Raw genomic sequence first — 25,934 nt, 5'->3', positions numbered from 1 at the left:
AGAAGAGCTTCCTTTTCTTAGTTTGCTTGCTTTGTTTTTTGTCGTGTTGCCATAGTTAATTTTTCAGTTAATAAACTTTCGGTCCTGCACAGGATAGTGTACTGGCACCGCAATCCTATATGTATTTTGTCGTAGTGCGTACTTATAGTCTAGAATAGACTCACAACATTCTACAACCTGTGTCGTGCTTATATGCAAATGACCTGTAGTCATGTACTCTTCTATATGTGTATGGTGCAGTGGAGACCGCTTGATAACAGGTGCACTATACGCCAACACAAAATGAATCGTAACCAAAATTACTTTCCAATGATGACAATAAGAATAACGCCATGAGAAAATCACTTTATATGTCAACGTTATGGCGTGAGAATAACTCACACATTAGACTGTAAAAAAGACTGAATTGGAACTGCCCGCTAAAATCATACATTCATAGAAGCGTAGCTTGTGAAAGGTTGTTTGCATGTTAGAACGCACAGGTGTTGTATTTATACCATTCCTTATTTACATAAGTTTCACTCAGAATAACTCCTTCAAGACAAGCTTCGCCAATCACGTGCAAACCTTTCGTAACATAAAGTATGAGAACAACACTGAGTTATCAAAGTTTATTTTATCTCTAAGAACAAAGACCAAGAATTCAAAATATCATGGTCGATTATTGGTAGAACGATTTACTCTTACATAAGCAAGCAATGCAAATTCTAAAACAGATAAACTGCATCTATTCAATGCTGCTAACTCTACGCTGTTGAATAAATGGTCTACAATTGGTCTCAGATGTTGCAATTAAAACAAAAACTATTTGTCGAGCATCAACACCACCTAAGACCGTACTCTGATGGTAGGTCCCAACCACAAAAATTAGAAAGAGAAAAGCTATATCTGTCTTAAAACTCAATATGTAATAAATTCGCAATAGAAGATGTAACTTTCATTGCATATTTTGTGAACTCTACATGTATTTCTCGAATTGGTCATTTTGTGGAAACTAAAAATGAGTCATGATTAAAAAGATATGCATTTGTGAAGAACTTACAAGTATAATCCTGAAGATACTAGAATGAACAATTTTATTAATTAGCGATAATGTTGAAAAATAACCGCTGAATCTGCTATTCCCAGGGCACTGCATGGATCATTGAAATCCTGTCGTGATATGAATGTTTGTATTTCATGCACTGCTATGGAAATGTATGTTATATAACGATGAGTAGTGCAGCATATAGAAGATTTGTTTTCTTTTCATAGACATCAGTGATAGCATTTGTTATGACCTCATTTGCTGATTACTACTACTTCTCTGTTTGCGCTGAGCATCTTCTTGTCGCCAACGTTTTCAACCATCTGCCAAATTAAGCTGAAGATTTCGTCAACGTAGGTCTTAGGGGCAGCATGGCGGAAATTCACCACATGCATGATAAAATCTAGCACTAAAGTTCCCTCAGGCTCATTGTCCAGTAGTAATGAGACATCAAGTTCAGCCCGACGATATTTTAATTCAAATTGCCACCCTTTTCTTTGCAAGACATCTTTGATTCCTTTACCAGATTGTAGAGTCACGGGATAAGTTTCGTCCTCCCACTGTTTGATGAACAGCTTGCCAACTGAACCTGTCGAAAAGCAGTTATCTAGTTACTTCAAGTTGATTTCGATCACGTAGAGCAAATAGAAAGACGATAACAACAACAAATTGGGTAAAAATAATTAGGGACTTATTTTCTAAATCATCGGAAAGAGGGGATTTATTATGTTTTACAAAATCGTATGATTTGGGTTTTGATGAAAAGTACCTTTACGATGTCAAAAATCCCTGAAACAAGACTAGGGCGAATCCCACATTTCCTCAATGCACCCATAATGCATCTGTGGGCCGACTCCAGCAGTTGTTGATTGGTTTGTTCAAAGACATGTTAAAGTTGCGGCAAAGTTTACAATTACATTATCCTTTATTTCAATTTTTTTTAGTTTTATAGCATTTGGTTTGGTGCTACAAGCTGTTATTATACCAATGGATGATTTGCGCACAACATGAAATATCGATTGAGAGTGTTTTTTGTTTAGTCTGATAGTCATCTATTTTTTCATTTCCGCAACAAAGTTGTTCATAATTGCAAGTTCGTCTTCTTGAAACGGCGAACAATTAATGTTATAACGATCTGTCTCTTCATCTTATTCAGAAACCAAAAGCGTTAATTATGTGTTATATGATTTCTTCGACATAGGTTTACTTTAGATGATTGGTGAAAATATAACGTCGTAAAAAGGGGAGAGGTCAAAACTGACCTCTGAAAGCTCGGACATTCTATGATTAAAGGGCAACAGCAGTCGTAACTGCGCCTGTGCGAGTTTCTTGTTCACAAACAATGTATTTCCTGCATGATGTCTAGATGCACTTTACCATCATAGCTGCAACATTTAAAATATACGATGTAGATTATGACAGACACGTTTTAACTTTCACCAATCACCATCGTACCTTGAAACAGTCTTTACATTGGTCGTATGGGTCGCATACGACCTTTGAGCGCAGTTCCGACCACTGTAGAGTAAGTACAGAGTGACTGTTGGAAGTGAATTTCATCGATCTTGTTGATGGTCAGAAGTGAATGAATATTGTTGACAGAAGATAATGGGTGTTGTTGACAGTTAGAAATGAATGAATGTTGTTATCGGTCGGAAGTGAATAACAATCGCAAGCTAGTTTCAATCAGAAAACACATCCTTTGCATCAAAATAAAGAAATGTAACCTAAATTTTGTCAGTGTTGAACTTACTTGTATGATCAATCATATCTGATACGATTATTCCTGTAGATTTTATCATGATATGAAGATGTTCCAAAGCGTCGGTTATGTCATCCATATAGTACAAACTGGCTATACAAACGACAAAATGAAATTTGCTTTCATCCTCACTTTGGCGACTTTTGGCGATGTATTCTTGAAAGGTGTTCATGAAGAATTCGTATCGTAGATTGGGATGAGTTTTCTTCAGACGATCGCACTCTTCCTTGAAGTGAGAGACGGCAGTCTTATCTGGTTCAATCACTCTCACATAGACACTGCTATGACGTTTGAGAACGAAATTTAACACTTTTATCTCATTTTCCCCTGTGCATTTAAAAAATACAACAAATCCTCCAGTTACGTTCTCCAGATATTATGTATAAGTTACCCACATTTTTGGCAATGGAGAATGAGATGACATTTACTGTAAGCGGTTAGATTCAAAGCTAAGTCGAGTCGACCTTGTATGTGAAAACATAGTGTCAGTGATGTTGCATTTCATGAATACTGATATCTTGCATGAAGATACGAATAAATATACGAAAATAAATCGACAAAGAAGTACATTGGTTTCACAAGGACTGCATTTTCTCCCCATAGCTACTGACTGAAGCTAGAAAATTTATGAATTTTAGACTTTTGCGAACTTCAGATAACGCTAGATTTTTGAATCTAGAGAGATGAAAAAAGGAAAGTAACCTATACATACCTTTTCCAGGACCCACAATGAGTACACAAATTTCATCTTCTTTGCTATCATCGAAAGTGAACATGCCGCATATATCTTTCCACATGTCTTCAAATCCTTCATGATACATGTGACGTTTATATGCATCGAAGGCAATCTGATAATAAGTCAGATCTGACCCAAGGAGTGGTAAATTTAACATTGCCATGCTCTGGTACGGAAATAAGCCAGCCTGCAGAAACACAGATCTTCAAGTGTATGTAACATAGTTGCTGAAACTGTAAAACGTATGGTTGATATAGATGTCTTTCATGCGCATGTGCTGTTAGATTCGAGATATATATGCCGAGATGTACATGTAGCTTATTACAGACAATAGTCAATGTGTCAATATGGTTCAATGACTAGCAAAATGGTCAGTCACATGGCACGGGGAAGCCAAGATAAACAAACAAACAAACAAACAAACACAAACAAACAAACAAACAAATAAATTGATAGATGTAAGAGAATTAAATAAGAATTGAAATAATTGACTGAACAACACATGCAACATGTTTAAGATGCCAATGTCATATCATTGACTCATTACATCCATCCGTTTGATCTTTCTCTCTGAGAAAGGGAATTTTTTTAAGCAGACTGTGGTTGGATTAATATCCTAACATTGTTCTTAATAACACATATTACATATTGGTATTTTTGGATAACTTATAGACGAATTGAAAGTATTGTGCGGGAGTTATTATTGAGTAAAACGTGGTCTTGGTCATGATCTCAACAATTATGATTTACAAGACGTATCCATCAACAAATAGTTTATATTCACAAAACAGATTCTGCAGTCAGGAGCCATGTATCTAGGGTCAACATTGCAGATAATATGTCTGCATTCACAAATACTGGGAAGGGGGCTAGAGGAATCGTGATTGTTTTACATTGCCCCCCTCAATATCCTCAAAAACATTAAAGTCACCCAACTATTATATGGCCAAGCTGACAATATTAACCTAAAATTTTGACATATTTTTCAGTATTGTCGTTCGTTGTGATAATTCCAATCTCCCAATATGTTGAAATACTCAGTATCCAGGTCATCAACACAGCCTGCCTGCACACTCATATTGTTAGCAGTTGCATGTCAAGCCATAAACTAAAATGTCAGTGTTACGATATCATAATCAGGCTGTGTTGAGGTATAAGATAATGATGTTGACACAAAGAATCAATATGTTGAGACAAAATATCAAATTTAGTTTGATATAGCTACTGATCATTGACATCTTGGTTACTCATTATGGAAAATTAAATAGTCATTGAAAAATCTACCAATCACATTGTGAAAAATGATTTCCTAATACCAATTGCCAATCTGCCATCAGTATCTCAAATTGTTTATCAGACCACCTTATTTCATAGTCTTAGTCGAACTTTATGAAAGTCAACCCTACATTGACAGAGGTCGCTCTAACTTGAAGAGTTGGAATCCTGCAACTTAGATTTAATTCTCATTGCACGAATGTAGTCATCAAATTCTGTCATCAAATTCTAATATGGTATTCCGGAAAGCAAAATGGGAATTTGTTATGTTAAATTTTAAAATGAGATCTAGAAGAATAAAATGGACAGTAATAATGTTGAATTGTGAATTAAAATTTTGAATTGTGAATTGTGAAACTGTGAAATGATTTAGAAGCCGGTCGAGTAGTGAATGTAAAATAGAATGTTAGAAGAGACACAGAAAGTCGAATTGTAAAATTGAATATAAATAGTAATACAGAAAGTCGAGTTGTAAAACTGAATTTAGAATAAAATAGTGTTGTTAAAATGAATTCAGATTAGTAGCATGAATTGGATACCATACACGATCCGTTGGTTACAATGATTGCAGCTAAGTTCAATTCAATTCAATTCAATTCAATTCAATTCAATTCAATTCAATTCGAGAGACTGAATACGTTGCGTGCGTACAATTTTCAAGGAGGAACTGACTTAACCCCCCTTTGTGACTGTAAACCAAGTGAAAGAAACGAAGGTGGACCTATACGAGGATTTGTCTGGGTATTTGGGTCTGCCGTCCGACCCAAATACCAAGGCAAAACTGGTAAAACCTAGAGCTACTGCACCGCAGCTATTATTGTGTAGGATACTCTCCATGGTTATTTCTCGGTGCCGATCAGCCTTCACCGTGTATCGAACCACCGGGCGACTGTACTGCCGATCATCAAGGATCATCAAGGATCATGGAGGACTGTTGCCCAGACTGAACAATTTGTCACCAGTTGACATGGTCTCTCTTAGGCAGCCTTCAGTAATTACGGGGGGCGGGGGAATTGGGGGAGGGTCACTTTTGACAGAAGCTGATTTTATGGCCAAAACTTTGATTGTCCTTGTGATATTTCCTGAATAGGAAATCAACAACAAAATACGTACACATTATCCACAAGTTTCACAAGCAAAGAAGATGCGGTGGTATCCTACATTAAACACCTTGAACAGTTAAAACTGATAAAAGACAAGTGACAAAAACATATGCAACAGGTGAAAAAGTGTATATCAATTATCAAATGTACATAAATGCAAAGATATTGTCAGTTTTATATAGGAAAAAATTGTGCATAGTTCTCTCATAGACCACCATGTATAGTAAATCAACTTTTCAGTGAATTTCCAAAATCAAATTTCTTGCACAACCATGGACTAATAACCACACTCTAGTTTCATCAAAAACATTGATATAAGTAATCAAGCGCACTTACATGCACAGATTTACCTAGTTTTGTATTTAAAAAAAAATTATTCATAGTTTCATCATAGACCCCCATGCATAGTGAATCGACATTTTGGTGAAATTCCAAAATCAAATTTCTTGCACAACCATGGACTTGTAACCACTTTAGTCTAATCAAGAACAATAATGTAAATGGTCCAGCATACATAAATGCACAGATTTATCTAATTTTGTACTGAAAAAAAATTATTCATATTTTCATCATAGACCCCATGCATAGTGAATCAACATTTTGGTGAAATTCCAAAATCAAATTTCTTGCACAACCATGGACTTGTAACCACTTTAGTCTAATCAAGAACAATAATGTAAATAGTCCAGCATACATAAATGCACAGATTTATCTAATTTTGTACTGAAAAAAAATTATTCCTATTTTCATCATAGACCCCCATGCATAGTGAATCGACATTTTGGTGAAATTCCAAAATCAAATTTCTTGCACAACCATGGACTTGTAACCACTTTAGTCTAATCAAGAACAATAATGTAAATAGTCCAGCATACATAAATGCACAGATTTATCTAATTTTGTACTGAAAAAAAATTATTCATATTTTCATCATAGACCCCCATGCATAGTGAATCAACATTTTGGTGAAATTCCAAAATCAAATTTCTTGCACAACCATGGACTTGTAACCACTTTAGTCTAATCAAGAACAATAATGTAAATAGTCCAGCATACATAAATGCACAGATTTATCTAATTTTGTACTGAAAAAAAATTATTCCTATTTTCATCAAAGACCCCCATGCATAGTGAATCAACATTTTGGTGAAATTCCAAAATCAAATTTCTTGCACAACCATGGATTTGTAACCACTTTAGTCTAATCAAGAACAATAATGTAAATAGTCCAGCATACATAAATGCACAGATTTATCTAATTTTGTACTGAAAAAAAATTATTCCTATTTTCATCATAGACCCCCATGCATAGTGAATCAACATTTCGGTGAAATTCCAAAATCAAATTTCTTGCACAACCATGGACTTGTAACCACTTTAGTCTAATCAAGAACAATAATGTTAATAATCAGGCAAACATAAATGCACAGATTTATTTAATTTTGTACTGAAAAAAAATTATTCATAGTTTCATCATAGACACCTGTGCAAAGTGAATCGACATTTTGGTGAAATGCTAAAAACAAATTTCTTACACAACCATAGACTTGTAAACACTCTAGTCTTATCAAGAATATTAATATCAATAATCAAGAATACACAAATGCAAAGATTTACCTATTTTTGTATTCGAAAAAACTATTCATAGTTTCATCATAGACACCATGGATAGTGAACCAACTTTTTAGATGAAATTCAGAAATCAATTTCTTGTACACAAATGCACATTTTACTTCCCAATTCAAGCAAAGTACATTTAAATACATTATCAAACATATATAATATACAGATATAGCATGTTTTGTGGGGAAAATTGTCAATAATTTGCCAGATAGACTCCATGTATTATGATTTGATATTTTTGGATGAAGCACTAAATCAGCCACATCTTGCCTTCTTATAGTTGCACAAAATATGGTGACCTGCTCAAATATGAACCCTCCTCAATGTAAATACCATATCTCTTAAAAAATTCTTGCGTGATAAATTGCGACTGTCCCTCAAAAACACCAGCCTCCCCCTCTGTAATTGTCCCTTAGGGATGGACCATAGACCTTGGGAGGGGGGGTGGTCACAATGAAATTGTGAAAAATTTTTTTTTTTACTATTGTAAATTTCTGAATTTTTTTTTTCCAATTGAGATTAGCTGTGCAAATTTTTTTTTTCAGAGTAAATTTTCAGATTAATAATTTTTTTTAGTTCGTCGCTGTCTGAAGATAAAGAGGGCAAAGATGTGGTGCCAAGCACCACAAGCGGCCACGCAAGCGGTCACGTGGGGGGGGGGGGGGAGGTCAGGAGAGGGGTGTCCCCCTGCTGCTGTTGGAGCTTTGAAAAATAGAGATTGAAATAGTGTTATTTGGTGGCACTTGGGGAGTATTTTTGCGGGGGAGGTCAGGAGAGGGATGTCCCCCCTCCTGCTGCTCGAGGTTTTGAAAAATAGAGATAAAAATTGTGTTATTTGGTGGCACTTGGGAGTATTTTTGCGGGGGGAGGTAAGGAGTGGGTGTCCCCTTCTGCCTAAGAGCTTTTGAAAAATAGAGATTAAAATGGTGTTATTTGGTGGCACATGGGGAGTATTTTTGCAGGGGGGGTGGATGGTCAGGAGGGGGTGTCCCCTCCTGCAGTTGGAGCTTTTGAAAAATAGAGATAACCAGATGTGAACTGAATATGCTCACGTGTTTTACAACAGGTTCATTAATAGTAGTACGCTTCACAGAACAATGAGATATGTGTTCTATCACTATATGTAGCAGGTTTTTTAAAACTTCACACAGTACTCTCAGAGTTTAATCACTAATTACAAAACTTTGTTTAATATGCGAATGAGCTGTCAATTAACTTGACACTGCCAATGCTTTATGGGACAATTAGATATCCATCAGATCAACATTTGTAGCACGTTTTATTTAATTTAATGCTGTAATTTTAGAGTAATGTCACTTATTACAAAGTTCATTAAATATGCAAATAAGCCCTACATTAACTTGACACTGTTCAATGATTCATAGCACAATTAAATATTTATCAAAGCAATATCTGTAGCACGTTTCACAAAATTTCAGTGCCGAAATTTCAGAGTTATATACCTAATTACAAAGTTTATTAAATATGCAAATGAACCCTTAATTAACTTTATACTACTAAATGCTTTACAACACAGTTAGATATCTGTCGTATCAGTATGTGCAGCAGTGTTCATCACATTTGATGCAGTTATTTCGGAGTTATATGACTAATTATAAGACTTCATGGAATATGCAAATGAGCTAATTATTAACTTGACACTGCTCAATGCTTCTCAGAACAATTGGATATTTATCAGATCAACATCTGTAGCAAGTTTCATCAAATTTAATGCTGTAATTTTGGAGTAATATCACTAATTACAAAGTTCATTAAATATGCAAATGAACCCTTAATTAACTTCACACAACTAAATGCTCTACACCACAATTAGATATCTGTCGGATCAGTATCTGCAGCAGATTTCATCACATTTGGTGCAGTTATTTTGAAGTTATATCACTAATTACAAAACTTCATAAAATATGCAAATGACCTATTTGTTAACTTGACACTGCCAAATGCTTCTCAGTACAATTAGATATTTATCAAAACAATATCTGTACCCAATTTCACTGACTTGGGTGCCGTAATTTCAGAGTTATACCTAATTACAAAGTTCGTTAAATATGTAAATGAACCCTTTTATTAATTTCACACTACTAAATGCTTTACACTACAGTTAGATATCAGTCGGATCAGTATCTGCAGCAGATTTCATTACATTTGGTGAAGTTATATCGGAGTTATATGACTAATTACAAACCTTCATAAAATATGCAAATGAGCTATTTATTAACTCGACACTGCCTAATGCTTCTAAGTATAATTAGATATATATCAGATCAATATTTGTTGCAAGTATCATCAAGTTTGGTGCAGGAATTTCAGAGTTATCTCACTAATAACAAAAGTTCATTAAATATGCAAATGAGAAGATAATTGACATGACACTCACAGTATCATCATAATGTTCTTAGATTGTCATCTGTGAAAAGTTTCATGAAATTTTGTGCAGTATTTCTTGATATATGTCTACACTGTCATTACCGTCTCCATAGGGAAACCATTGTATGGAAAAAAACGATATTGCATAACTTCATTAATATGCAAGCCACACTAACCAAAATCTAATCAGTTCTTGCAAGTAGCACATGGTACCTGTGTACCAAATCTGACTTGAATCCGTTCAGGCGTTTTTGAGTTATCGTGTAAACAGACAGACAGACAGACACACACACACACGGACAGACAGACAGACATCGCTATGACAATAGCCCACGTGTTTACACACGTGAGCTAAAAATGGTGTTATTTGGTGGCACTTTGGGAGCATTTTTTTTGGATTACACATCTTCCTCTGAAACATGGTCTTCTTGCTCCTCAGTAGCTTCCTATAGTTTTGAAATTGACTATTTTAGTTTCCTGGCTTCCCTTTCTACTGCGTGGTGAAATGGCCTACATTCACCCCACCAAACATCGTGCATATCTCATGATTTACAATTGATTTTGACAAGCTGAGAAGCTAAAATAAGCTAAATAATATAGTTAAATTTGCATATTTGTGTTTTTAGAGCAATTGTTGCCCTTTTTTGATCAAAACATCTATTTCTCTGTAGCAGCATGTCCAAATTGATTGGATGTGTATAGATGTGTTGAATTTCAATATTTGTCTTTTTAGGCAATTTATGCCATTCATGGTCAAAAAATCTGTATTCTCTGAAAGGGGTTGTCCAATTTCTTTGAAATTTGCTTAACAAAAACGATTATTCATGCAGATTTATTCAGTATTTGCTATCGAGAAACTTTCAAAGTTCAACCCTTTTGTGTGTTTTTGTGTTGGGATTTGTTGGATAGATGGCATTCTACATAGTGTATTGTTGAATGTTAAAACATGTGTTGCTGTTGTTTTTTGAGGCTGTTTTTTGAGAAAAAAGAATTGAAAATGCCTTTTTAAAAGCAAAATAATACATAATGACTTGATATGTTGTTTTATCATTATTGACGTGTTTCTACTTGTTCACCCATTCTTGCATTCATCATTGCAATAAAATGCTGTGAAAAAAATGAAACTGATGTGGCCTGCATCTGTTTACCTTGATCTTAAAAGGCAAATACAACTTTCTGTCTTGACAACCATACCATAGTTTCAATGTTTTACCTAGTGTACCTGCTTGGTTTGAACGCAGGAAACAAGTAGAAAACAGGCTCTATAATTTCATAATTTTCAAGTGATCAGAATACAAAAGTCCTGAAAAGATAAGATAAGTACAACTTCCAGTATAAGGGATACAGTCACTCTAAATGTATAAATTAAAATTAAAAATGTGCCGGGAGGATGTACTAAAAAATACAGAAAGTTGCTTTCTGTCGGTAAAATCTAAAAAAAATTCAAAATTTTAAAGACTTTTGCAGATTTTTTTTTTACGCCTTTGTCTTCTTATTTATTTTTTTTTTATTTTGCAAACTAGTTTGAAGATTTTTTTTTTCCTAACTTTCTGCTCTGAAAATTTTTTTTTTCTGTTTTTGACCACCCCCCCAAGATCTAATGGTCCGTCCCTTACGTAACAATTGAACCAATTGTTATGTAAATTAGCTGACACTGTTTCAGTATTCCTGGGGAGAATACCGTAGTGGTTGGGAGGAGGTTCAAGTTTTAGAATGTCGGACTAGGGGATGGGTCACATTTTAGACAGGAGGATAGGGGAGGGTCACATTTTACGGTACAGGTGTGCGCGAAATTCCCCCGGCCCACCCCTCTGTAATTACTGAAGGCTCCCTTAACTTGTGTAGACGTCACTTGTGTGTTGGACATCAGCTTTCAATAGATTTAGTCTCATTGCATTGTGTCTCATTGTGTCTCATGTTGAAGGTCAAAGGATTCTTTTCACATGCACATTTTGAATTCTTCAGATTCTTCTTCGATGTTTTGACCTAAATACAATGATTTAATATCTGCTGACTCGCACAGTGTGCCATTTTGCAGGTATACGTGTTTCATTCCTTCGTATTTCTGAAAGCTGACAGCTGCATATCCGTGTTATTTAGACGACAATGTGATATGAAATGTATGGTGGCATGGCAAAGAACAATCTGTCCATGTTCATACGAAAGACGTAACTGCAATAATTGTAGCCCTGGTGGGGCTGTGCCGCGCCGTGCGGCTTTGGCTTCTATCGTGCGGCTTGCGCCCTTGGGATGTAATGTGTGGAGAAAACGCCACCTATTCTTTCTAGTCACCAGTATTTTTGAGTTTTATAAAAGAGACGTTGACATAAAAGACAAAATAAATTAGCTTACTATGTGCTAATCAGCCAAATCTAGGTGGACAGTACCGAGCCAATTCAACCTTAGACCTTGAAGCCAGGCAATGAGCAATGTGTGTATTCCTCGATGACGTGAAAGTCACAATCACTGTGGGACCGGTCAATGATTTTGATGGGGGTCGTGGCTCAGTTTTCTTACATGGCAGAAGTCCTAGGAGACTGTGGGTATAAAGCCTGGTTGATTGTCATCAAGATAGAAACCAGGTTAATCATCAACTATAATGGCAGATTGTACAGTGCCAGAAATAACATATTTCAACAAAATGACACATTTTCGTAAACAAATGGGAGACGAAGTAAATTAGGCGATTATGAACTTAAGAAGGACACATTCGGGGACACATCAACCAGATAAAGGCTGTTCTCTCTGATCTGAAGTGTTTTATAGATTTTTTATTGGAAACACTTTCCTTATTTATCAAGACTTATCATTTGAATATTCTGAAAGCATCTATGTTTAATGTTAGCACTGGTATTTTTTATCAACTGTCCCCGAATAATTTGTCCGCCATCGTCCGCTCGCACAACTCGTTAGCCAGACAGGAGTCTTCCACTAACTACAGACTGTACAGATTTCGGGAAGCATCCAGCTGCCAGAACAGCAGGCCTTGGCAAGCGAAGATATTTGTTCGCATAAAAGTAGTGTGTATTCCGATAACCCTTCAGCTGCGGGTTACTTCATGCAAAACAAAAGATGTTCACACTGCCATTGAACAAAATGGTAGTTTTCCCCTCCAGTACACACGTACTCCCCGATAAAGTGAGTTGACCGGTCCGTCTGTGTCATGTGTGCGTTCATGTGACCTTTGACCTCACTGAAGTCTATCAAATGCCACGTTCAAACAAAATTGCGGTAGAATGACAGTAAAAAAATAAGGAACAATATGAAAACATTGGGGCATTGCAAGTAGTCTCTTCTTTTGTGGGATCGATGGGTTAATGGTGGAAGGCCGGGAGTGTCGCCCTCTTAATGTCTGTGAGGAGAAACAAATCGATGAGGAAAAACTCGAATCGATTGCGACATGTGTTGAGGTGAACGGCATTTCTCTATTGCCATCTTATTTGCATTACACTTGTAAAATAATAAAGGTTACCACAAAAATACTGATATATTAAAGTATGTAATATGTATAAAATATGTATAAAACAAAAAATTTACAGAAACATGAAAAACACACAAAACACATACACAAACACACTTATACACACCGTCACACAGAAATATATGTATATGTATGTATGTATGTATATATATATATATATATATATATATATATATATATATATATATATATATATATATATATATATATATATATATATATATATATATATATATATAATACAAATTACTTCAAGTACAAAGTAATGATATCTGTTACTTAGGTTTCATGCATCCTGCAATCATCAGATCTGTCTGAAGATTGCAGGATGTATGAAACTCAAGTAACAGATATTATTACTTTGTACTTCAAGTAATTTGTATTATTATTATTTATTACGCTTTGCTTTAGCATCGAGCACTGTAATTTCCCATGACATCTGTATACTTCGAGATATATATATATATATATATATATATATATATATATATATATATATATATATATATATATATATATATGAGGGCACATTGTATACATTTTGTGTATATATATATACATATATGTATATATATATACATATATATATACATATATACATATATATATATATATATATATATATATATATATATATATATTATATATATTATATATATATATATATAGTATACGGATAGTTTTCAATCGGATTCGAACCCACAACATACGGCATCAGTCGCCTAGCTGAGAGGCCACAGACAGAACCACTCGGCTAAATCTCCACTCCCAAAAAAGAGTGGTTCAATAGCCGGCTAAGTTGTTACATTTTTCTGACTGAGACCGCTCAACACGTTGTAGAGTTCGTGAAGCACTCACGCACGCATGCTCACTATCATACATCGCACATACACACTTTATCGAAGCGAAGAAACGAATTTCATCGCTTTAACTGGGCGAACGATAACCTCGGGGACAATTCTGTCCACCAGCAGTGTTACCAACCCAGGGTAGAAAATACGGATAGTTTTCAATCGGATTCGAACCCACAACATACGGCATCAGTCGCCTAGCCTAGTCGCCTAGTCGCCTATATATATATACATGTATATTCATGTGTGTGTGTGTGTGTGTGTGTGTGTGTGTGTGTGTGTGTGTGTGTGTGTGTGTGTGTGTGGGAGTGTACGATTGATCTCAAGTATTTGACTCCTTAGTCGATGAGTTCTCATGTTTGGGTTTTTGTTTGGAATTATTTTTGAGAGAGAGTTCATTTGTTTTTCATATTTCATAGTCATTATAGAACTCCAAGTAAACATGCTACTCACTCGCTATTAGAGAAGTTCAGATAAACCACACTTTGTATATTAATACTGGATATCTTTAATGTACAAAATTACATAAAGAACAATAAGATGAACATGGTCCAAACAATAAAACGTGTCTACAATATGCAAAATACATGCATGCATACATACATACATACATACATATATAATATATATATATATATATATATATATATATATATATATATATATATATATATATATATATATTATCACAGCTTGTTACAGCTTGTACATAGGCTCTTTTCTGACCAATAAACCTGAATGAGTTTCTGTAAATAATTGAGAATAAAAAGGACAATTTGTATACTCTGAAAAATCTATGCGTCGTCTCTCTATTAGAAAATCTGACTAATTTGCATGATCAGGCGAAGTTAGTCATAATTAAATACGTTTTGCATAATCTACCATGATTTAAATCAAGGAAAGCTGATTCGATAAAGATAACTATGAAAGACATCAATCGGTCATTAAAATTTATCGCCTATGTGAAATGCAATATCTCTACGTATTAATTAGCATCTACTTTGTTTGATAAAGTGTCTTGTCATCATATTGAATTGACCAAATATCCAGTTATTAAAGTGAACTTTGTAAGGATCTCTCAGCATAAGAACTGTCATCATAATTTGATGTTAAACTTCCTCCGGGTTCTCGAAATACGGCATACAAACTTCTGGCCGTTCTGTTGAGATCCTTTAATGAAATCTCACTACTCTTTTTGTTTTTCACCTATCTCCCTCTTTTTCTGTAAATGGTTCATACTCTTTTATACAAAGTTTGAATCGTCAAACGTAGACGTTCATTACATTACCTTAACATGTTTTGCAAGCACGTGACTCGACGTGCCACAGTGCGAAATTGTCGCCCTGTACATTTTGTGTGCATATTTGTGACGTTTGCAATTAAGGTATTAGATTTTAAAGACATGTACATCTGAAAGTCATATTATTGTCTCAAGTGTAAATGTTGGAAAATCGAAAAAGAGCTTCTTATATACAAATATTGGTTTTCCATATGCAGCTGCCTGTTAGATTGCACGTACCAGTATGTACAATCTCTATAATGTACGTACTTCTCATCACTCAAAGCAACATGGGTGATTGAGTTTTCCAACATTGAAAAGCCTTGATCACTATGAGTGTCACAATACTCTTCTTCGCATTTTCAACGATTATTCTCAAGACGGTGGACACCGGCAACCAATCATGTCAAATAATCCGTATTTGCAAGTGGGTTCGTCACAGTCATTGCTTTCTACACATCTGAAATACAAATCACCGAGTTTCATTATGATGTAGATGTTTCATGACGGTGTGTTTAATGAGAGTTTGACCTGGCACACTTGACCATGTACACCAGAACGCAAAGTAAACTTTCCTGTGTGTATAAAGGCCAAGATCTGACTAATCGTATACTGAACTTTCATTTAATTCCATTTATTTGAATGTCAAGTAACTGATATTTAGGTGTAAATATGTGTACCAATTAACAAGCGACTAAAACATTTGTCGAATATGAAATTATTTTCCTTTGAAGTCCTTACACAATACTCAGATACATTTGACACCACGTCAAGAATTTCCCTATAAACACAAGCTTGAAAGCATACTTACTGACAGCCTGCGTCCGGTAATCTCCTCTGACCTCGCTTGACCTTTCCACAAGCTTTGTTGGAGTGCAAGCAATCACACTCACACGTATATGGATCTTGTAGATAAGGTTCCGGGCACATCTTGGCGCACTTACAGGCACAGCTTTTGTCATCCCAGACTTGACGAGGTGAACAGCCTTCTTGTGGAGGTGGGCATAAAGTAGATGAGATCGGAACACCACCAACGTCAGCTTGACATGTGCAGTATGTGTGAGCCGTTATGTTCTTGATTGCAACGTGACTGTCACTTTCAGTGAAAACATAAAACTGCGAACAAGAATATAAAATTTGAATATACATTACTTTTGAAAATGGTCATTGGACATGAAACTCAATGGGCATCAGAGAGATCCGCTCGATGATTTGGGCAAAATGTATCTGTTGGTTATGGAAGAAATAACGATGACTTTGCAATAATGTTATAAAATTTACATTGCAATAACAAGCCTAACACCTTGAAGCAGTTGATTTACTTCTTGAGAGAAATAACGTATTTTTGCCTTTGACGTTCCATTACCGGAATAAATTATGTGTTTGATATTTTGTTCGAGTTTGAAAAGATGAATATGTATTTGGTTCTCAAATAACTTTGGGCGGAAAGTTCATATTGTTTGGTGTTGTTCCTTCATCAATTGACGTAATCTTACCATTTTCTGAATCTCCACTTTGCTGTCACTCGTGCTACTACATATTTGACCTTCACCACAGCAACCACATTGTGAATGGCAACGAGGCACTGTTACACAGTCTGGCCATAGATGAGTACCAAGACCTTTTTCATATCCTAATTCTTGGTAGGCATCAACAGTCACGTTGATGGGAATACTGCATTGGCTTTCGTCAACCTGGTTTTGAATTTGAAAGAGGTCGTCTGATGTTGCTGTAATGGAAGTATCACAATTCTTTAGCTTTTATTAGAAAGTAATCAGTAAAACTCTAATAGATTTAGGACTCTTACGCTTTGTTACTTTGCTTTCCATTTCATTATGATTGGTCAGTTGTTTTAAACGGTGATTGGCTGACGAGACAGAAAAGTTGAAAATTCACATGGCATCGACTTTCGAAGAAAGTTGTGGCAAAGTTTATGCTTTCACTTTAAAATTTTAATTAATGCCTTGAAATTTACATGGTCAAGTAGACTGCAAATAGTATAAAATGACGTCGGTCACAGGAACACATTAGGGCTACCAGAGAAATCATGTGTACACTTCTATCCTGAGTCGTGCAAATCTATAGGTATATACCTGTCAATACTGGTTTTGGTTCTCATGTGACAAGACAAGTCTCTGCTCTGACGCACAAATAGATGAAAGCGGCAAACACCCTTGCTTGTACATAACTACATTACAGTGAATGTTATTGGTCAAGCGGCATACCAAAATATCACAGATCCAAGCAGAGATGTCGGCAACTACGTATAAGCTAAGACAATTACAATGGTGAAAGTCATGTAATCTGGATTGAAAAACACATTTACCTGGTCTGGTGACGACAGATTGGCCAAGCCTAGCTTCATTATTGAGTACGTCTCTCTCAACTGTAAGCTCCTGCCAAACATCAGCTGGTTCTCGATCAGGAAATAGAATACGCAGTACATCTTCTATGGTCGTTGCTTTACTAGCTTGATCAAGTCTGTAAGAAGGAGCCTGACAAAAAAATACAGATTTTAATCTCTGTAATTTTAAAGCTTACTCATTCGGAAGGACGAATATATCTATTGCTATTACTCACTTGTTCGCTGAGAGATGTTAGTAAAATAACAGTTTAACTAATCGATGATATTCTTCGTATGCATCCTTGCATACAGAGTGTATTTTGTTTCTGGAACCAGACTGAGCGGAGATAACTGACAAATTAATGTGTTAGCATTATCAAGTGATGACTGGAAAACTCAATGGGAGTTTGATAATTTAGACAAAAAGAACTGATAAACGCGTGGGAAGTACATCATGCCATGTCGGGAAGTACTTATTTCAAGTCCGTCACGCCTGGTAAACAGAATGGTGTTCATACACTTGCCGTGTCAAAGCAATGGCGTTGTCAGTATACAGTGCCATCTTGAGGGTATACAATAGGCATGTACAATGACTTGAATGTCAGCAGACAATTCACTTGACCTTTTTAAGAGAACAGCACAGTTCAGTTCAGTGAATGACAAACAATGATAATGCGATGAAAAACAAAGGTTGAATCACAAACATCCGTGGGCGCATTAATGCATTAAATCCTTCTTGGCTTCAAAAACAAGCCAAAACGTGTCGAGAGGAAGTACATTTTATACCCGCACAATTTTGTTGTACATAAGATGACATGTGAAACGAAAACCGTTAATCACTTGGGGACATGTTCCCGAACTGAAGAGTCATTTGATTTTCTGCTACTGGAAATGTAGAACCAATTATCAGTACACAGGAAGTCTTCTGTCGGTCATATCAATTGGATCAACGCCTGGCTGATAGCATATGAAGTGCTGACACAGATTAATCAGAACAAGTTGACGCATGGAGCTATTTAAAAAATGGACCATGGTTGAGGCAAGCAGCGCCGATTTAAATATATAACTGCTTTGAAGAACTCTCTACCTCAACATAGTTTTTAACAATCACAATCACAGAGCTACATTTTAAAAAATATCATTTACCTCTTCGTCTGGATTAACTAGAAGTCTTCGGGTTCCGAAAACGTTGAGTGGTGTTGTCGTGGTGACGGCAAAAAATCCGGCCAGGGAAAGCAGTAGTAAACGAATCTCTGCCATATTTGTCGACGTCTGTAAGCACTCTGGTGACGTGTTATTCCGTAGATACAGTATAATAAGGGTCGCGAAAAGTGACCTTCAGATAATTACGTTGCTTTGACCTCGAGAAGTGTAGGCTACTACACAGCCTCTCTATCTTTGTTGGAGGACTCTCACCAACGTCTGTCTTTTATGCCCACCGGAGTTATTTTAAGTTTGGAAATGACACGGAAATATTCCAATGACGTCATACCCTTTAGAAAATTGCTAATTCCTTGAAATGTCCGGCGCTGGGGTACATAACTTAGAGCGCAGGCGCATATCAGAAGATGGCCATCGCACTTCCTTTGCAGGCGGTGATCTCACAGTGATAGAGGGAGCTGTGTGTTCTCAAAAATAACACGATCGTAATTATTATTGTGTCTTACCCGACTTTCCGTTCGTTTTCTTTGACTTCCTTCGATATTCTCTGTGTGTCTGTCTCTCCGTCTGTCTGTCTCTGTCTGTCTCTCCCTCTATCGACCAATCAGTCAATCGATCAATTAATCACAAAACGTATGTGTCATTATCAAATACCTGGGAGGCACGTAGTAAAAATAGTATGAGAAAATATTGTTTTCAGTAGTGAGAGGATGTTCCTTATTCCAGCAACCAAGAATTTATTACTTAGAACATACTGTATGATATTTATAGTAGCCACTATATGAGCGCAGTAAAGGGATATTTGACACTCACGGAACGGCAGAAGCGATATCTGTTACAAATTCTTATAAACTGAAGTGTCACATCATGTACTAATAAAAAAGAAAGACAGTATTTAAAGAATGATCACTTTCCTCCACGTTTATTTGTCCTTTCGAAATCTTAAGCAATATCGTTTTCGTTTACTTGCAAAACAAGGCACATATGTGAAGGCGCACTTGTGAGACAGTGTATTTTCAAACAAGTGGATTTCATTTGCTTTATTGTTTGTTTGTTTGTCTGTTTGTTCATTTATTTATTCGTATTTCTTAATGTAGTTTCAGTGGGTAATTTAAAGAAGTGTGCTAAGCATTTCACATTATTTTAAAAAACAGCTGACGTAGCAGAGGAATGGAAGAATTTAAAGCAAACCAATGTGGAGATCTCATCGCATTCCTATCAAAGGACATTTTCGTACCGACACATTCAAGATGAATTCTGATGCAGTATTGAATAAAACCCATTCTAATCTTTGGCCTATCTGGCTAAATTCTACGGAAACCGAACACTGTCACGATGCCATTTCAAACGCTTTGTCATTACTATAACAGTTTACAGAAATAAATCGAACGTAGAGAGATTACGATTTAACGAAGCTAGTATGTACAATGACATTATGAAAACTTATTTTACACATTATCAGTATCACCGCACAAAAGCAAAGTATTTTGAAAAACTGTATATTCCTTACGAAAAATGTGTTTGTTACATTAGTTTGAATAGGTCTACGCAATAATATTTGAGTACTTCCTTGTTGACTGAAAACATTTCCACCTTTTTTATTTGAGAGGACTTATTTGATCATGTCAGAAAACATTGGACAGCCGCCATTTTTAAATCTCTAAAGTTCACTACCCTATCACTCCTACCCTAAAAATCAAGTAACCGCCGCCAGGTATTGCGCACCTAGTGATGTGAATTCTGAGACTAGTTTTTAACCTTGGGTAAGAGAATCTCAACTCAACATTGTTTTGTTACAATTGTATAACCATATATTAATCAATCAAAAAATCAAGACAGCACTACAATCCAAAACAAAAGTTTTGTTCTGTGACTCTCAATGGCTAAGCTACGCCGTAGGCATTGGTAAACAAATGGGTTTTCAATTTCGAAGTTTAAGGCAAACTTGTACCACCGCAACCAGGCGAGAACCTAAGAGTTTGATTTAGACTTCCTTGTGTGTGTGATAAACCCAGCTGTAGTATTCTAGCTGTGGTATTCTGAGCTCCAAGTAACAGGGATATGACAAAATCCGGGAGTTCATATAACAGCCAGTAGCAGGAGTCAAGTTTTACTTATTAAGGTAGAATGTGCCTCGGGGACAGATATTTGGACTCTCACATTTCTACAATTCTTTTCTGATCTACCACTTGTGGGGGCTCATTTGAAAGCTCTTGGAGAAAGAAAAACTTTCACCGTCTTAGTTTTTGGAAAATCCAAAATTTAATTTTCCCCCATAGAGTTAACACAGGGAGGGCGGCCATTTTGAATTTAAAATATCCAAAATGTTGGGCAATTCGTTTCGCCAATTCCAAACTTGATTTTGAAAGAGAATAGTTGAAAGATTCCTTGACGAAAGTTTGAGCAAAAGTTTAAGTCTCACTTTCGAGGCGCATACCACCTTAAAGTTCATGTAAGAAAAGCCCTATGTGCGACATCGTATTGATCATATCCGGTAAAGACTGCCATATATCGATTCATATCAGTGTATCTGACATGTTGACTGAACATTGGTTATTATCGAAATCCATACCAATATTCAGAGCAGATGGGAATGGTATCTTGATAAAAGTATGTTGTGAGCGGTTGAATTGGAGCGAATAAGAACAACTTAAGGACCATCGTAGTCAGCGATACGTCATAGGAAACTTGATTTACCTTGATTAACGCTCTGGGAATAACTACTACCCTAAGTTGTGTTTTACAATTCAGTGATATCAGTACACACAATATTTATTAATTAGCAGGCTCACTGTGCCACGGACCGTCATCTGAATACGGAAGTCTCACTTGGTGAATTTATCATGAAGGCGCAATTTCATAAATTGTATACAACGCAACAGAGCATGGAAACTGAAATGAAAACCTCAAGACTTTTTGTGATTTCATGAATAGTGAATTGAATTCTTCTGAGAAGTATTTACTATCATGAATTCTCCCTCCTGTACAATGGCGATATGAGTTCATACACCAATTTCATAGATGATACCTTAATCAGTCATTACATTGTATGCCAAATTGAAGTTCTTGAGATCACGTGAGAGTGCGCTGTTGTATTTATTGGTTGTTTTTTGTTATCCTTACACGATAGGTGGGTGTCATGATATTTTAGGGGATTTTATCAACGGGAAATACCATCCTCATTTAGCGTGAAAATCTTAGTGTGGAAATGTGTGACTCCAGTGTTCAACGTAAGGTAATACGTGGAGTATGGTAACACTATGCATTGTTAGCATTGACTTGGAACAATACCAACAGCTCCTATCCCACTGCCTTGCATTTACTTATATGTTATATCGGAACTAGGACTACCTCAGACTACCTAGCTTACTTGTGAAATAACGACACAGCAATGTATTTCTCCGTGCACACATGAGGACTGTTGTGTGCACTGGTCAACATAAATTAGATCGGCAATCCAGATTCATTAGAATATTGCAGGAAAACAACTCGATCAGAAAACTTAAAAATCTAATTAAGGTATGCACCTTCTGCGAAATCAAAACAACGGATGTTATAATAAGAAAAACAATCATATTTTCTAAATTTCCTCACATATCCGCTTGGGAATTTTATCGTATTATTTTAAGGTTACATAAGGTTCTTTTCTTTAGAAAAATGCAGTATTGTTAGTTTTGATAAGCAAGCTTTGACGGTCAAAATTAAAGGATATTGATGGAGGAAACTTGATATTCCTGCTAAACACCAACTTGGTGTTTTGTGAGCTTTGTGAATTCGTTGTTTTCTGTAATCGCCAAACTTTTGTATACGTCGACAAAACTAATGTCTTCGAAAATTCAGTCAGTTTTCGAGTAAAACCGAACAAGGTGCATTCGAAGTGAAGAGATCGTTTATTTTATTAACCATGCATGGCGTTCCAATTTCTTGCATAGCTGTAATTTGCCCGAATTTTGTTCAATATCTCTGCCAGAAGAGCGCACAATTTGCATACAGAGTCGTTGACATGATCCTATTGGAAGATATTATTATGGACATGAACCTTTTGTGCGGAGATTATAATCTAGTGCATATGGGCTCTTCCAATTTTCTTGATACCCGACCAGTGCTACGGTGAAGTGGCAGCGCTACTGTCAACGTCGGCATGCAGCTATCGATGGACAGCAAGCAATGTGCAGACGGATACAGTCGCTGAGTAGCGGAGCGCCCGCAAACGGCCAAATCTACGGTATTAAACATCTGCTGTCTGTGGACTAAGCTGTACAGTTGTACAGTCGTCTGTAACACACCCGGGGGATATGTACTTCCGTTACTTGAAAAGATGTATAGGCCTACGTGCCGCCGGGCTGTTTGGATGGGTTTTTCAGCGACGTGTTCTAAAATAGGGGTACAACCAAAGTGGTGACAGACTAGGGGAAAATGAGTACCCAAAAGGTTCCCAAAATCACAGAAAAGGTTTTTTTTGTTCATCCCAGATAAAGAATGTTTTGACGTTATGCAGAACAAACATGGGTATCAAGCCTTTCCTGTGAGTTGCCACCGGCGGCGGTATAGTATAACACTATGGCATTTCAGTTGAACTACGGTCGAACATTGGGTGATTTAATCCACCCAATTTAGTTAAATCAAACGAAATGTTCTTTCACCAGAATTTTATTTTTCCATCAATTAATTCGGCAGATGATGGCTTGGTCAGCGACTGCGAGGCCCTCGACAAACTGTATGGTTTATTTCCATACACCTCCGACCATGAGTTCGCTTGTTGTGTTATGGTACCGCTGTTTGCTGAGTTATCGATTCTGATTTTGCTCTCCCACTGTTTGTATTCATGGCTTCAGAGCAGCACACAACGTGAATAACACTAAAGCGTTTTCAAGCTGTAAACAATCCTCATTGAAAGAAGATTTTGAAAATAAGCCATGATTGGGTGATATAAAGTTGACGGGCTTAATGTTTAATAACACTGTAATAGTCACGTGTGATGGCGTGGCGGGCATCTGGTCATTTTGAATTTTACAAACAATTTCTGATTGGCTGAAAGGAAATGAACAGATGTAAGCACATCAGCATTCGAATCATGCTAGTCTCATATTGGACAACATTGAGTGGACATATTTTCGAAAGCTTTTACTCTCTGACTGACACACTCATTGGTACAAGTGACATCAGTGACATGGAAACTGTCGACTTTATCACAAGGAAGACTTCAAGTGAAGACCACATCCTTTGTACGTCAGCCACCGATGCCAAAGATGGTATAAATTTGGCAATGCAGACACAAACATGTGAATCGACGAAAGCGGAAAAGCAAGGTGCACAGTCATGTCAGTCAGCCGCGCCTCGAGGTAACTGATACAGCAAGTATGATATAATATAGAAAATACTTGTTTGTGTACACTGAACCGAATGTGATAATGTCTTTGCCGGTAAATGTAACTAATAGGAAAGGAGACCGAGAAGTCCACCATATGAAAATAAGCTAATTCTTTAGCAATAAGAAAAGTCATTTCATATGATCGTGGTCTTTGCACTGATAATATAATTTGATTTCTGTGATTATGCTGTATTTTGAGTTGTACTCATTTAGTGTTTCCTTTGTGCTCCTTCTTTGAAAGCATTTCTTTATAAAAGACATTCCTTCGTCGAATGCGTGTTGTACTCGTCAATTTGTCACTTTCCTTTTGTTAAAACCTATTTGGTTTTCTAGTTCAATTGAAAATTGTCCGGTTCGTAGACAGTGTTAAACAGAAGAAAATCAGACAGTAATAATAAAATAGTATGTTATGAAAAGGGGGTATAGTAAGAACAATAGCATGAGGCAAAGGGTGGTATAAGCCGTTAGCCAAAGTCTTTGATTTTCTAGTCCAGGCAGGCATATGTATGTATTGTGATAACTATATGTATGTAATGTGATAACTAGGCACCCTTCACTTCACTCGGCAGGACATTTAAAATGCTTAGTCATGGTGTATGCTATGCATCAGTCGTAAGTTAATAGCATCCTCAAAACATGGGTGGTGGATTTTCATTCCCGAAAAAACCTGAAAATATTTGACTAAGGGTACTGTCGAACCTGTTCCAATGTGTACTAATACACAACAAACAAGTTGGTAAATTAAGTGGATTAAAGCAAGTGAATACGCAATGTTGGAAATTACCATGTATAGTAGAGAGAGTCAATTTAGACTGATTGGGCTGTGAAATTTACGACCAAACCGTAGACTGCTTTCGATATAACATGTACAACTGCGTCCGGACAACGCGAGAAACTGATCAGAGCTTTATGGATATTGCCACATTTCATTGAATATTGCCACATTTTTATTGAATATTGCCACATTTTTATTGGATATTGCCACATTTATTTATATATTTATTATTTATTTACATTTTATTCAAGGAGGGTGGTCTGATTTACAAACTGATTGTAATTTACATCAGAGCCCTCAGAAATATACATCATCACTAGAAAATAATCTGTCGTGTTCAGATTATTTTCATCGAATTTAGAATATACTTGTCACAGTTACCGGTTGTACAAAGAAGCAATCGTTCTGAAAAACACTTAGTCATACTTGTCACAGTTACTGGTTGTACAAAGTAGCAATCGTTCTGAAAAACACTTAGTCATGTCCCTTGCCCATTTAGCAAACGTGGATAGTTCCCGAAGATTTTCAAGAGGTTTGAGCCGACTGCGACTCAATATCTACTCCTAGGAAAAAAACATTGGTGAATACGACTGCACACAATGCATGTTGGGCATTTGCAGTGGATAAAGCATGGTGATAACGAATGTGCACAATGCATTCTGGGTATTGCTAGTTACGACTCAGTGCATTGACTTGGTTCAAGTTTGTGATTTGTGAATGTTTGAGTGGGGTGAACATGATGATTTGTGTTCTGCTTT

General features: G+C 36.3%; 2 protein-coding genes across 3 annotated transcripts; both read right to left on the bottom strand.

The window, feature by feature from the left end:
* Positions 1–597: 597 nt before the first annotated feature.
* On the bottom strand, positions 598–12,522 carry LOC139130680 (histamine N-methyltransferase-like). 2 transcript variants are annotated; one of them, XM_070696431.1, is made up of 4 exons: positions 12,267–12,522; positions 3,502–3,712; positions 2,781–3,116; positions 598–1,616 (listed from the first exon to the last, which is right to left on the bottom strand). In XM_070696431.1, exons 2-4 carry the CDS (start codon positions 3,686–3,688, stop codon positions 1,282–1,284), a joined length of 858 nt encoding a protein of 285 aa, XP_070552532.1. In that variant the 5' UTR covers positions 3,689–3,712; positions 12,267–12,522; the 3' UTR covers positions 598–1,281. The 2 variants fall into 2 exon arrangements, with proteins under 2 accessions (XP_070552532.1, XP_070552533.1); XM_070696432.1 differs by having other exon boundaries at positions 3,502–3,758; positions 12,267–12,359.
* A 2,208-nt stretch (positions 12,523–14,730) lies between these two features.
* LOC139130678 (vascular endothelial growth factor A-like) lies at positions 14,731–19,316 on the bottom strand. The gene is made up of 5 exons (XM_070696429.1): positions 19,016–19,316; positions 17,852–18,020; positions 17,022–17,254; positions 16,337–16,641; positions 14,731–15,985 (listed from the first exon to the last, which is right to left on the bottom strand). The coding sequence occupies exons 1-5, from the start codon at positions 19,127–19,129 to the stop codon at positions 15,901–15,903; spliced, it is 906 nt and encodes a 301-aa protein (XP_070552530.1). The 5' UTR covers positions 19,130–19,316; the 3' UTR covers positions 14,731–15,900.
* Positions 19,317–25,934: the final 6,618 nt, after the last annotated feature.

The sequence above is a fragment of the Ptychodera flava genome, chromosome 4, assembly GCF_041260155.1.
Source record: "Ptychodera flava strain L36383 chromosome 4, AS_Pfla_20210202, whole genome shotgun sequence".
Taxonomy (NCBI): Eukaryota; Metazoa; Hemichordata; class Enteropneusta; family Ptychoderidae; genus Ptychodera; species Ptychodera flava.
Note: the sequence above shows the minus strand (reverse complement) of the source record. Positions and strands in the feature narration are given on the sequence as shown.